This window comes from Sus scrofa, chromosome 6, assembly GCF_000003025.6.
Source record: "Sus scrofa isolate TJ Tabasco breed Duroc chromosome 6, Sscrofa11.1, whole genome shotgun sequence".
Taxonomy (NCBI): Eukaryota; Metazoa; Chordata; class Mammalia; order Artiodactyla; family Suidae; genus Sus; species Sus scrofa.
Genome location: NC_010448.4, coordinates 166,290,798 through 166,305,484, shown reverse-complemented (window position 1 = coordinate 166,305,484; position 14,687 = coordinate 166,290,798). Strand labels below are relative to the sequence as shown.

Genomic DNA, 14,687 nt, shown 5'->3' with positions numbered 1-14,687 from the left:
CTGTATGCCTTCATCTGCCTGCCTGGACTTGAGTCCTAGGATCCCGTTTGTGTTTGCTGGCCATGGAATCTTCACTACACTTTGTCAAAAATGTTGCTGTGTCTGCACTCAGAGAAGGGAACCCAGAGTCACAGGCTAAAGACACAAGGGACCACAGCTTCTTCTCTACTTACCTTCCAGTAGTAAGATGCACTGTTTCTGCAGTGTTTGCACGAGCTCATCATCCAGATGCAGCTCTTGAAGTCGACTCAGGAGCTGCTCCTCATTGCGGCACACCTTGTCCTGTGCATAGAGGCCTTCGGGCATCACCCTCTGTTGACCCATCCCCATTAGAGCAACTTCCAGGGCCAAGGACAGGTAGGACTCACTGCCATTTGGGCTGCCTGCAGCCACAGGCACATGCTGGTACACAGGGGGTCTGCTTTCATTCATATCTGAGGACAACAGGGCACCAGATACATTAAGTCAGAGCCCATGGGTTTTTCAGCCTCTCTCCCCCTCCCACTTTGGTATACAGCATGGTCAAGGGCTAACACAGGGAAGCTGAATCAAACACCAGAACAGTAAGAAAAATAAAACATACTGAAAAAAGGTTACATAGGGTTACAAAGATTCCCAGGCTCCTTCCTAACAAATGAACTGGCTAGGCCAGTTGGGGAAGTATACATTATACTAATCTTTTGCTAGAATGTTAGGTAATACTCTAATTATCTCTGTCTTTGCCTATCTCTCTCACTAGAACGTAAGTACTTTAAAGGAAAGAGACATTACCCTATTGCCCAAGGTGCCTCCAGGGCTTGGAATATGGCAAGAGCTGAGTGTATGTCTGTGGTGAATAATCCCAAACCATCTCAGGTTTTCAAGACGTAATAAGTGCCACTGTGCATATGAAACAGGGCAAGGATGAGGATTCCCTTTCCAGGTGATGAGAGGGAGGACAGGGCCGTCCTGGCCTGCACTGGGGCCACTCCTGTATCTCTACCCGGAGAAATCGGAATGCATGCAGTTGAACCATTACTTTTGTAACACTTGCAACTTCTATATTATTATTACTTTATATGTTCCACCTTTGGAATCAAAGTTTCAAGAAGAGAGCACAGGTTTAAAAGTCAGGCTTAACTTCTCTCCTGTCTGCCTTCATCCATCTGGTAAATATTTACGGAAGACAACTAAATGAGAAGTGTGACACTAAGAGCTGGGATCCCAAAGACAAGGAGGCCATCACTTCTGCTGTGAGGGACCTGACCCTTTAGGGAGAGCTACTCACTTGTAAATAAACCGCAATGCAGTGTCCTAAATACAACAGATGTATGTATGCAATATAGTGATGGCACGGAGGAAGGAGGAGCCAATTCTGTCTCAGGTCCTTGCTACGCTGAGGCGCCATCAAACTACTTTCCTTTGATTTCACATTTGCAAAACTGGTACGAGACCACCAAGAAGGAGAACATTCGAGGGGAACACGACAGTATTATGTGACGGCGGGGAATGTACACACACTCCTGATGGAAATTCTTTCCCACTTCCAGATGCCCTGAGGACGTGGCCTCTGACTCCTCAAACCCCTCTAGCTCTTCTTATTCCCCTTGGATGACTCTCCAGGCACTCACCCAGTGGGGAGGTGAGAGGCACGAAGGAAGGCTGAGGCTGGCAAAGTAAAATGGGTGAGTGGGACAGGGCCAGGCCACAGGGTGGGAAAGAGCAATCCCAAGGAAAGCGCTAGTCTGGATGAGAGACAAAGAGGCTGCAGGAGGGGTAAACCAGCCTCTGTCAGGGAGGAGAGGGCTCCAAAGGGCAGTTGTAGCTTGCTTCAGGCTGCCCCCTGTACCTGACACTTCCAGATAACCATCATCATTCAGGCGGCAGGCCTCCGTCAAAGTGAGAAACAGGCAGCCGATGGGATCCAGTGGGTGGCCCACCCAGCCTTCCAGGTTTGTGATGGTTGTGGTTCCTCTCTGCAACAGTTCTGGAAACAAGCAGGACAAAGTTTTAGAGAGTGACAGTGACACAGTGCTCTCTGTCCCTGCCCGGGCTCTTCATCAGTCTCTTTCAGGCGCTGGCCCTGAGACTCAAAGTAAAGCTTCCCTCACTGTCCTGCCTTGGGTTGATGAGGCTGGTCACAAGCTCTTAGCCAGCTTTAAGGCCAGGTGGCATGCATTTAGACTGCCTGCTGACAGCACCCACTCAACGCTTAGACATAGCATTGAGTTTTTTCTTTTTTGTCTTTTTGCCATTTCTTGGGCCGCTCCCGCGGCATATGGAGGTTCCCAGGATAGGGGTCGAATCGGAGCTGTAGCCACCAGCCTACGCCAGAGCCATAGCAATGCGGGATCCGAGCCGCATCTGCAACCTACACCACAGTTCACGGCAACGCCGGATCGTTAACCCACTGAGCAAGGGCAGGGACCGAACCCGCAACCTCATGGTTCCCAGTCGATTCGTTAACCACTGCACCATGACGGGAACTCCAGTATTGAGTTTAAAAAGGGTCTTCTCATACCAGATCTTAGTGGGCCTAACTGCTCTATGAGAGAGGCAGGCCAGCATTACCACTCCCATTTTACAGATAAGAAATCTGAGATTCACAGACGTAAACCGAGGCATTCCACACAGCAGGGAGAAGGACCTGGAATCTCCAGCCCCTGCCACACCGTGAAACTCAATGAAAATTAAGTACTAGGCCTTGCAGCCCCAGAGGGTCCTTGTCAGCTTCAGCCTAAGGCGTGACGATGGCTCCTGATCACTCTACCTTTCTTCTGATGCTTGTAGATTTCCAGCTGTCGCTGCTGCTGCAACCGCAGAGTATTGATAATGGCCACTGTGAGTCTGAGAGCCTCTTTTGGGTAACCGTGGGAACGCAGGGCATCAACCCGAGCACAGGCTGTAGGCACATGCTCTACCAGATGAGAAGAAAATACTTTTGTTTGAGATACATTTTTAAATTAGGAAAATTCATGCTTGACAAAGGGAGGCTGTGTTCAGTTCAGCTCCTCAAATTTGACCTGACATTTACTGTGTAGCAGAAACTGTATTTTACCTTTTAGGGATATAAAGCTGAATAAGTCACAGGCACTATCTCCAAGGAGACACCTTGCAGCCTCGGTGCCACAGCTTGGAGGAGAAAGGGACACACAACTAGGAACTTGTACTATGGGAACCCAATGTAGCAACTAACTGCCTTGATAAAGGGAAAGCCTTCCTTCCTTCATCCGTCTTTTGTTTCCTGAGAACCTATTAAATGCCAGGTAGCATGCTGCTCAAAGGGAGTATAAACGTGAGTAAGAAATGGTCACTTCCCTCAAATAGCTTGCAAATGATACATACACAGGCCACTGTAAAACAGTTCAAAGGAAATGATGTGGTAGAAATGGAGACAGAAAAAAATAATATTTGGGCTCTATGCTTTGCAGGCAAGCACGATTTTAACTAGGTAGGCAAACAGGGAAAGGCAGTTGAGTAAGAGCATAAAAAAATTCTATATAGCACATCTTCAGCGTATGGGAGATAGTTCCAGGTAGAGTTAGGTTATGTGGCTAGAGACAGCCTGCAGAGGCAGCGTCTAGAATGTTAAGAGCTTGGAATGTCATACCAAGGAGTTTGGATTTACTTTAGGCAGAAGAGAGGACTCCAAAGGCTTATGAATGGGGAAGTGACCAGAATGAGATTTATGGTTTATTTTGTGATGTCTTTTACCACGACATAAACATTTATAGAAATAATTGCAGAAAATTTAAAAATACATCTAAACAAAATATAAAATAAAAATCAGAGAAAACCAGGAGTTCCCTGGTGGTGCAGCAGGTAAATAATTTGGCTGTGTCACTGCAGCAGCTTGGGTTGCTGCTGTGGTGTGGGTTTGATCCCTGGCCCAGGAGCTTCCATATGCTGTGGGTGCAACCAAACACCACCCCCCCAAAACAGAGATAACCATTATTTCCAGTTTTATATCTTTTTATGAAAAAAATACATATATATCTCCAGACTTTTGTATTTAATTTTAATAAAAATGGGATATTATAATTATTGTTTCGTAGGGGTTTTTCAATTAATAGCACATTGCAAATATTTTACCATATCATTAAATATACTTCTTTTTTTTTTTTCCCTTTTCCTTTTTTAGGACCACACCTAAGGCAAATGGAAGTTCCTGGGGTAGGGACTGAATTGGAGCTGCAGCTACTGGCCTATACCACAGCCACAGCAATGCCAGATCCGAGCTGCATCTGTGACCTATGCCACAGCTTGCAGCAACGGCAGATCCTTAACCCACTGATCAAGGCCAGGGATCAAACCCGCATCCTCATGGATACCAGTTGGGTTCTTAACCCACGGAGCCACAACAGGAACTCCTAAATATACTTCCATAACGATAAGAATGATTGCACATCATTCCACCGACTAGGGAGACCATCCACTGAGTCAATCAATCCCATATTGTTGGGGGCTGTTCCCAATTTTTCTCATTTGTACATTATTTATGTCCCTGCTCTAATAAGCCTCATAACTTTATGCATATTCTCAGTTAATTATAGCTCAGGATAAATTCCTAGATGAAGAATTCCCAGATCAGAGGGTCTGAATGTACTTTCGAGGCTTTTGATAAGTGTTGCTACAACGCTGTAAGCATTTGCATTCCTACCAGTACTGGGTGAGAGGACAATCTCCAGGCAGCCTCTCCCACGCCAGAACCTAAGCATCCTTATTTAAAAATTCCTGGCCGTCTGACAATCAAAGCATGATACGCAGTGTTGTTTTGAGTCGCATCGTTGTTTATTAAGGAGGTGTATATTTTTTCATACTTGTTACGTCTTAGAAGTGTTAGGACTGGAGGAGAGGAACTATCATCCAAGGGAACTGCAGGCAGTGACCACGTGAGTTTTGCCAAGGTTTTAAGAGAGAGAGAGGCCCGTGTCCAGATTCAGCAAGATCTTGCGGAAGACAAAGATACAGGGTAAGCGACAGAGGAACAGAATTGGGAGAGGGTAATACAAATGCATGTCCTCTGGTCAGACCCAGAACACAAATATTTTAAAAATGTGTCTCGTTTGGAAGGGGGATTCTGTGAGAAAGTCAAGAGGAGACGGACAGAGGCCAGAGGAGGGTTTACATTCATAAGGGACCAGCTCTGGTCTGTTTTGACGAAGGCAGGAATGGAGAAGGGAAGAGAGCTTGATGGCAAATGCAGACAGCGCCTTAGCTACCAGCACAGGGTCATTTAAGCTTCAAAGTTTATGCCTTTCTCGCAAATACTTTTCAGGGCAGACGATACTGTCGCTTCGTAACTGCTGGCGAAGAGCCTGCGGACTGATGCCCGGCGGTGCCCTTCGTGCGCACGCCTCGAGACTTATAACTCCTTTCCTCTTCCCAGACTTGGGAAGCAGAACGCAAATCCCTCTCTCTGAGGTTACTGTACCTCAGCTGAATACATATGCAAATGGCTCAGGATATACATATATACACACACACACACACACTGAGGCTCTAGTCAAGGCCCCCAAATATTTGTTTGAAGATTGCCCAAATTGTAGTTGTGTTGCTGTACCCAGGCAGATGGCTCATTCAGGCCTGGCACGAGGGGAGACTGGGCTCTAAAATTCTTAGAGTGGGATCGGCACACTTACCAAGCCACAGGGGCTGGCCTTGGGAATTAAAGAGTAGTCTTTCACTCTCCTGCTGGCAGGCAGGAGCTCTATATATATCACTGCTAATTATTCGCTGTAAGTGGCTGTCCTGCCAATGCAATTCACGGCCCTCAATGGCTCTAGTGAACACTGTCCGTCTTGGTCTGGATAAAGAATCTGGGGAAAGAAAGAAACGCAGAGGTTCAATGATGGGTGAGCTGAAGCTTTCACTCCAGTGTATTTTTCAGGGTGGGAGGTGGGCAGAAGAACAGTGTGTGGTTAGCGAGAGCACCCACTCTGCCATGTGTCTGGGTGTTTGCTGTGCTGCTTTTTTATCAGATCGCTTTTAGGGTGTCTGTGCCCTCAGTGGGAAGAACCTTTCTACATGGATCTATGGCTGCCTTTCTACTCCCACAGAAGACCAATTTCTCTTAGGACCAGAGCCGCATGAAAGAGAGAGGAGACAGTGGCACTCAGGTGCTCAATGATGAGGATACAAACTGCTTCTACAGAAGCCAGAGGAAGAGAGAAGCAGGCTGGTAATTTCCCTGGTCAACCCACTACCTGTCCCATTGGCAGCACGACCCTTTATCAGACTGAGTACTTCTGTGACAGTGATGCGAGAGCTGAGGCGCTCTGTACCCTTATCACACTGGTATCTGCAGGCTTACAACCTTGTTCTCCAATAAGAAAAACCTGATGGTGACAAAGACTAATTAAAGTGCTTTCGCCGTGGAGTCCTGCCAAGCCGCCTCTCTTCAGGAAAAGGGCTGCAGGGAAAGAGCAGACAAGTAAGCTCCATTCTTTAGGGTGGTGTGTGGGAAGAGCAAACAGAAGATACAGTCATAAAATGAACGTAGAGTAGGACTCGTGGAAGGGACATTTAAAGAAACTGTTTTTTTAAAAAACATAAAGACTCATTTAACTTTCTTCCAGAAGAGTTAAAACCATTTTGGGATTGAGAACTGAAATACAGATATTTTCAGAGATGCCCAAATGAGGTGCGGATCTACCAGGAGCCTGTGCAAAAATACTGGGAGGGAAAGTCGAAGAGTTCAAACTGAACATGAAAGAAATGAACCTATCATCTACTAAGCCAAAGCCCTTGGAATCTGGTCATCTCTTTGGAATTTGACATATTCCTTAGCGTACAGACCTCCCTCAGAACAGCAGTGGCGAGGTTTATTGAAATTGCTTCTCCTCCATGTTGCCCTTTGGCTGAAGCACAACGGTCCCTCTACTGGCTACAGGTGAAGCCCCTCTCTTCGCCTGCTCAACTGAGAATCCACCATGGGTCTGTTCAGCCCACAGTGGCTATCGGGCTCCCAACAGGTTTGTATTTCATGACGTCAGCAAACAGTGAGTGCCCACCCCATTGCAGGTGCTCTTCTGGGTGCTGAGGATATAAGCAGTCCTTGTCTTCATGAATTTTACATTCAAATGTGGAGAGAGGAGACAGTTCTCTTCCATTTTTCCTTTACTGACATATAGTTGATTACAATGTCATGTTAGTTTCAGGTGTACAGCCGTGTTTCAGGTATACGCACACACATTCTCATATTCTTTTTGGGGAGAGACAGCTGAATGAATATATAGCACAGCAAACATTGATTATGGATGCTATGGAAAAGACTAAAGCAAAGTTGGGGAGAAAGGCAGCTAGTGGTGGATGGGGGTTATTATTTTATGCAGCGTGGTCTTTAATAAGGTAATATTCGAACAGTGATCTCAAGGTACTGAAGAGCAAGCCTTAGATACAACTAAGGGAAGGGCATTCTAGGCAAAAGGAACAGCAAGTGCTAAGAACCAGAGGTGGGGGCACATCTGGAGTATTTGAGGGCAGAGAGGAGGCCGGCGTAGCTAGAACGGAATCAGCAAGGAGGAAAGTCCTGAGGTGAGGTCAGAGAGATACCAGGGAGCCAGATCGTGGAGGGCCTTCCGGGCCATGAAGGAAAGCTGAGAAGCCACTGGACAGCTTTGGGCTGTTGAAGGTACATGATCTGATGTGCATTTTAAAAGGACAATTTATTGAGAACAGACTTGAAGATGGAAGGGCAGAAGCAGGAGAAACAGGAGGCCACTGCCCTGATTTGTGAAAGACGATGGTAACCCGTTCAGAGTTAACAAGCAGAGAAGGTGATGAGAGTAAATGAACTTGACATATTCTGAAGGTAAAGGTAATACAATGGGATTTTCTCATGGACTAGATCTGGGGTGAAAACAGGAAGACTCCAGAATGACCCCCAGGTTTTTAGGACAGACTTGCCACATATGGAGATAAGGAAGACAGCTGGAGGAGTAGTTCTGGGGCTTGGAAGACAGGAATTCCTACTGAGATGCCTATTAATGTCTAAGTGAAGTTACTGGAAAGGTAGCTGAACATATAAATCTAGAGTGAGAGGGAAATCTGGGCAAAATTTGGATGTTGTTAGTATACAGGTGATTATTAAAACAACGCAATTACCAAGGGGTAAATATAGAAAGAAAAGTGGTTTGACGACTGAGCCTTGGGTATTCTGGCATTTTAGACTGGAAGGAGGAGGAGAGAGAAAAGGAGATTGAGCAGGAGCGGCCAGTGAAGAGAATCAGGAGAGCAGTGTCTTGGAAATATGATGACAAAAGGTGTTTGAAGGAGAGAGGGATCAATTTCTTTTTGGCCGTGCCCGCAGCATGTGGCACTTCCCAGGCTAGGGACTGAACCCACACCACAGCTGTGACCCAAGCCACAGCAGCAACAATGCCAGATCCTTAACTGCTAGGCCGCTGGGGAACTCTGAGAGAAATCAATTGGGACAAATACTGATGACAGGTCAAGCAAAATTCTGACTCAGAACTAGATTTAGCAATGGTTAGCATTAGTAACCAGTACAAGAGCTGTTTCCCTCCTGGAGGGATGAAAGCCTGACTGGAGAGAGTTCAAGGGAGAAAAAGAGCAGACGAAGTACAGAAGATAAAAACATACTATTCTTGTGTTTTTTTTTCTTTTGGTCCTTTTAGGGCTGCACCTGCGGCATATGGAGATTCCCAGGCTAGGGGTCAAATTGGAGTTGTAGCTCCTGGCCTATGCCAGAGCCACAGAAATACCAGATCCAAGCTATGTCTGCGACCTACACCACAGCTCACAGCAATGCCGGCTCCTTAACCCACTGAGCGAGGCCAGAGATCGAACCTGCGTCCTCATGGATACTAGTCAGATTCGTTTCTGCTGAGTCACGATGGGAACTCCTGAGCATTCCGCTTAATTCCATCACTTTTTTCTACTACTTCAGAGAAACAGGGTGCTAGAGAGGCCTGTGGGGTCAACAAGAATGTTTTTGTTTCACTTTGTTTTTGTTTTGAAATGAAAGATAAAACAACGTGCTTGTATACTCACAGAAATAATCCACAAACACCTCAGATGCAGGAGAGAGAGGAGATATTTCCTGGGGTGAGGTCCTGGATAAAAGCAAAGGAACAGGGTCTAGAGAATAACTGGAGGGCCTGGACTCAGAATTAGAAGCACAAACAAAAACTGGGGAAAAGGGAGTTCACAGGGTGGCTCACTGGGTTAAGAACCCAAGGTAGTGTCTGTGAGGATGTGGGTTCGATCCCTGGCCTTGCTCAGTGGGTTAAGGATCTGGCGTTGCTGTGGCTGTGGCACAGGCTTCAGCTGAAGCTCCGATTTGACCCCTAGCCTGGGACCTTACATATCCTGCAGGCACAGCCACAAAAAAGAAAAAAAAAAAAAAAAAAAAAAAAAGCTGGGGAAGAGGCAGAGGAGATGGGCATAGACTGAGGCAGACAGATGTAGCGATAGAGTTTAAGAAATTTTCTGATTGCTTCTACATTCTCAGCGAACAGGAAGCGAGGCTGCAAGCAAGGAAGGGGAGAACGTACAGAATGTTTTAGGGAAAAGACGGCGTGAAACAGTCATTTAGAAGAGTGGAAGAAGGCACAGACTAGGGAAAGGAAGTTGATGTCTGGACAGTATGATGGACCCACTTGAGATCAGTCGTCGTAAACTTAAGACCAGTTAACACGGTCACGTTTCTCTCCACCACGTTGGGGTGTGCGGGTGTGAGCCCTGGATAATTTAGAAAGTGAGACTGAACTGGAGTTCGCTGGTGGCTCAGTGGATTAAGGAGCTGGTGTTATCACTGCTGTGGCATAGATCTATCTGATCTGTGGCCCAGGAACTTCTGCATGCTGTGGGTGAGGCCAAAAAAAGAAAGAAAGGAAGAAAGAGTCTGAACTACTACCGTTAGGGGTTTACCATATGAATGTGCCTAAGGGAAAGAGAGGGTTGCGTGTGGATGCAAGGTCGTGATTTTCATGATGCACCAAGGAATCTAATCTGGACAGGGAGGAAAATGAGGCCACCATAAGAATGAAAAAGGGATAGGATCAAAATTCCTAGTGGGTAAAGGAATTTCTGGAATTGGGGTTCTAGAGAAAAGAACCTCGTAAGACTGCTGGTAGCAATCAGAGCTGCTTGAAACTGCCATTGTGAAGAAGCCGCAGTTACTGGTAATGGCAAGGTTTAGGGTATGATCTCAAGGTTGCATGGCGACGTTATGGTAGAAGACAGACTATTAAAATAGAGCAGGTCAAAGAACTGAGAGATTAGAATATTGGAAAAATCATCTGTGTGGCTACTGAAATGTTCAAGAGTTACCAAAGAAGTAGCGACAGAGAGTAGTGCTACCGATCCATCAGTCAAAAATCTTGAAGGAACGAGGGGAATGACCCAGGACTCTGCAAGTGACCACACCAGCAGGGTAGCAGGCGGTATATTTTAGCAGCATCAACTTTAAAGGTGGGAGTATTTCAGGAAGGAAAGAAGGCCAGGGATGTAGAAATGGCACTGACGAATAAGCAGGATGCCTACTGCTCCATCGGGCCCAAAGGTAAAGAGACGTGAAAGATAAACTCGCCCCAACTTGAGAAGACTTAGGAGGAAACAGCATCCTCAGACGAGGACCAGCAACAATGAGGAACCAATACATTAAGACACAGAAGAAACTGCCACATTGGATTCACATGTCTATATGCATTTGATTCTCTCTGTGCCAATCGAAAGCCAGTACTAAAAGGATGGGTTCTGTGCTGTGGAGGTTACACAAGGGTCAGTAAAGGGGAGCTTCAAGAAGGCTCTTCATTCCTCGTTACCTTGACGGCCTTAGGTACACTGACAATCAGTTGTGGTACAAGGGAGATGAAGACCACGTCAGAACACTAATGGGAGCTCCTCCTTGAGGTTAAAAATATCAGTAGATTTATCACTTAAAATAAAAGGGAGGGACATGTCAAATCAATGTCTGATAAAATCTACCGATAAAGGATCCCAAGGGGCTAAATAGCAATCAATTGGCAGCAGCAGAAGGCCTGGGTTAGATGAACTAATGCTGATGCGAATGCTGACGCCCCCGGATATCTGGCCAGTGGGCTCAAAAGGCGGGAAGGTCCAGTACCACTGGACTTGTCTTAAGAGAGTCCTAGCTATATCTTGGACGGGTGACCCCCTCCCAGCTATCTGCCGTATAAAAATTTAAGGAAAACTGAGAAAAGTAAGAAAGGCAATTTTCAGGACATTGTTCTAAGTTTGTTTGTTTGTTTGAAACAGGTCTTCCTACATTCCGTTGAGGTAGGTCTTGGGAGCTAAAACCAAGCCCAGCTGAGGCCAGCAGTCATGAAGAATTGGAAGGGTGGAGGATTCAAGCAGAGGCCTAGGAATTTCTGCTGGGTGTGGTAAGGACAGGACAGGCAGGGAAAAGGATAGCATTCCCAACGTCTAAGATCAAGGCTTATCCTTATTTAAGGTTTGGCCTTTCAAGACAAATAAAGGACAGGCTTTTCCTATTTAGGATGACAATTCTGACAGCCAAAAAGTGGTCCAGCCACCCTTGTTCTATGACTTTACCCTCCAACCTTTTGGAATTCCAGGCACAAAGACCCTAAAAAGGTACCTGGCTCACCTGAGCTGTGACCGGCATTCTGGGGAAGCGCGTTGGTGATGCTGGGCAGCTCGTGCCCGTAGTTCCCATCCTCCAGGGGACAGACGTCCAGGTCACTCCACTTCTGCAGTTGCTGCAGCCAACAAGACTTCTCCTCCAATTTGCAATGTGGGTTTAAAATAATGCACACCCATAAGGCCCCTGGAAAAGAAAGCAACCTGCATTCTTGACATCTCTCCTTTGATGCCTAAGCCTTAATTTTTCAATTTATTCTTTTCTTCCATTTTTAGTTGGTAGGAAACGTTTCAAAAACATCAGCTTCTCTCAATATAAAAAACCAGATCTGCTGAAGTTTTCAGAAATGCTTATTTTTTCCTCCTCAAAGGTTTCTTAAGCCGAGTGACTGTTCCGAGATGTGGCCATGTGCCAGTGATGATGAACAAGACAGAGCTGGACATGAATTCTGAGCTCAGATCTGCAGTCCAACAAATATTTACGGAGCGCTTTCTTGTTCAAGGTACTGTATTAGAGAATAAGACACCGTTCCTTACCCTTGAGGAGCTGGCCAGTGGGGAAGATAGATAAGTAAAATGTCATTTGAATATAAGTATTAAGATAAAAGATATGTGCAGGGGGAGTTCCCGTTGTGGCTCAGTGGTTATGAACCCAACTAACATCCATGAGGACACAGGTTCAATCCCTGGCCTCGCTCAGCGGGTTGAGGATCTGGCGTTGGTATGAGCTGTGGTGTAGGTTGCAGATGCAACTCGGATCCCGTGTTGCTGTGGCTGTGGTGTAGGCCAGCAGCTGCAGCTCACATTCGACCCCTAGCCTGGGAATTTCCATATGCCGCGGTTTGTAGCAACAAACAAACAAACAAACAAACAAACACAATGTGTGCATGCGTGTGTGGACGCACAGGGTATGATAACATCACAGAAGAAGGGCACTGAGGAAGGGGCTCAGAAAAGGTTTCCGTTACTGGTGAGCTGACTTTGAACTTTCTGAGCTTCTAATCCTTGAACTATAAGACTGAGATCACAGCAAGTTCCCGCTGTGGCTCAGTGGGTTATGAACCTAACTAGTATCGATGAGGATGAGGGTTTGATCCCTAGCTTAGCTCAGTGGGTTAAGGATCTGGGTTGGCTGCAAGCTGCAGTGTAGGTCACATATGCAGCTTGGACCTGGTGTTGCTGTGGCTGTGGCAGACGTTGGCGGCTGCAGCTCTGATTTGACCCCTGGCCTGAGAACTTCCAATATGCCGCAGGTGTGGTTGTAAAAAGAAAAATTTTAAAAAAAGTAAATGTAATATTAGTATACTAATGACTGTGATATAAAAAATATTTATATAGTCATAATAATGTACATATCTTATACTCATTTAGCCCCAAATCTTTTTTTTTTTTTTTTTGGTCTTTTTTGTCTTTTGTTGTTGTTGTTGCTATTTCTTGGGCCGCTCCCGCAGCATATGGAGGTTCCCAGGCTAGGGGTTGAATCGGAGCTGTAGCCACCGGCCTACGCCAGAGCCACAGCAACGCGGGATCCGAGCCGCATCTGTGACCTACACCACAGCTCACGGCAACACCGGATCGTTAATCCACTGAGCAAGAGCAGGGACCGAACCCGCAACCTCATGGTTCCTAGTCGGATTCGTTAACCACTGCACCACGACGGGAACTCCAGCCCCAAATCTTAATGTCACTACTTTGGGAGAACGACGGAGGAGTTAATGGTATGCACATACGTGTGTGTGTACCCGGTGTTACAGTCTGAGTGAGATCCCTTGTCCCTTCTGCCACATGGGCACACAGCGAAAGGCTGGCTTTCTGTGAACTAGGAAGGGGGCCCTCACCTGACACCAAATCTGCCAGTCACTTACTCTTGGACGTCCCAGCCCCAGAACTCTGAGAAATAAACTTCTGCTGTTTAAAAGTCACCTAGTCTATGGTGTTCTGTTACAGCAGCCCCCACAGACTAGGAGAGAAATGGGTACCAAGAAATGGGTACTACTCTAACATATATCTAAAGACGTGAAAGCAACTTTGGAGCTGGATACAGGGTAGAGGCTGGAAGAGTTTTGAGCCGCATGTCAGAAGAAGCCTAAGCTGTTATGAACAGAAATTTGAAGAAGATTCTGATGAGGTCCCAGAAAGAAAAGAGGAGAGCCCCAGAGAACGTCTCAGTGTCCTCAGGTATTCTCTAAGTAACCCTAAACAGAACGTTGGCGACATATGGAGAGTAAAGGCCATTCGGATGAGGTCTCAGATGGCAATGAGGAGTATGTCACTGGAAACTGGATGAAAGGTGATCCTTGTTATAAAATGGCAAAGGGGAGTTCCTGTCGTGGTGCGGTGGTTAACGAATCTGACCAGTAACCATGAGGTTGCGGGTTTGATCCCTGGCCTTGCTCAGTGGGTTGAGGATCCTGCGTTGTCGTGAGCTGTGGTGTAGGTCGCAGATGTGGCTCAGATCCTGCGTTGCTGTGGCTGTGGTGAAGGCCGGCGGCTACAGCTCCGATTAGACCCCTAGCCTGGGAACTTCCATATGCCTCGGGAGCAGCCCTAGAAATGGCAAAAGGACAAAAAATAAAAATAAAAAATAAAATGGCAAAGGACTTGGCTAAATTGTGTTCATGTCCTAGTGCTTTGTAGAACTTGGGAGTAATAAAATTAGCTGAAGTACTGTCTAAGTAATGAGTTGAAGGAGCAGCGTGGTTCCTCTTGACTGCTTCGATTAAATAAGAGAAGAGAAAAATGACATAAAGGCAGAAATGACATAAAGTTAATCAAAAAGGAAGCAGAACTTAAAGATTTGGAACATTCTCAGCCTATCCATACAGAAAAGAACGGGAGAGAATACTAAGCACGTGTGACCCTTAGAGAGGTAAAGCTTCATCTTTCATTATAGGAAGACAAAGAGAGTACCTAGAATTTCAAAAATCAAGAAAGAACTGCTACTTATTTATTTATTTATTTTTGGCTGCACCGGGCCTGTGGAAGTACCCAGGCCAGTGGTCAAATCCTCACCGTAGCAGCAACCCAAGCCTCTGCAATGCCAGATCCTTAACTTGCTGTGCTGCAAGGGAACTCCAAAAGAACAGTTATTTAGAAATGTGGAGGCATGTTAGAAAAAG

General features: G+C 46.2%; 1 protein-coding gene across 1 annotated transcript in view; it reads right to left on the bottom strand.

The window, feature by feature from the left end:
• ZSWIM5 (zinc finger SWIM-type containing 5) overlaps nt 1-14,687 on the bottom strand; it is a 187,876-nt gene that overhangs the window by 20,518 nt on the left and 152,671 nt on the right. The window contains exons 5-9 of the mRNA XM_021096754.1: nt 11,576-11,755; nt 5,622-5,798; nt 2,750-2,896; nt 1,829-1,966; nt 174-434 (exon numbers count right to left, since the gene is read on the bottom strand). Coding sequence (XP_020952413.1) covers nt 174-434; nt 1,829-1,966; nt 2,750-2,896; nt 5,622-5,798; nt 11,576-11,755 — 903 coding nt within the window. The remainder of the gene's footprint in view (nt 1-173; nt 435-1,828; nt 1,967-2,749; nt 2,897-5,621; nt 5,799-11,575; nt 11,756-14,687) is intronic.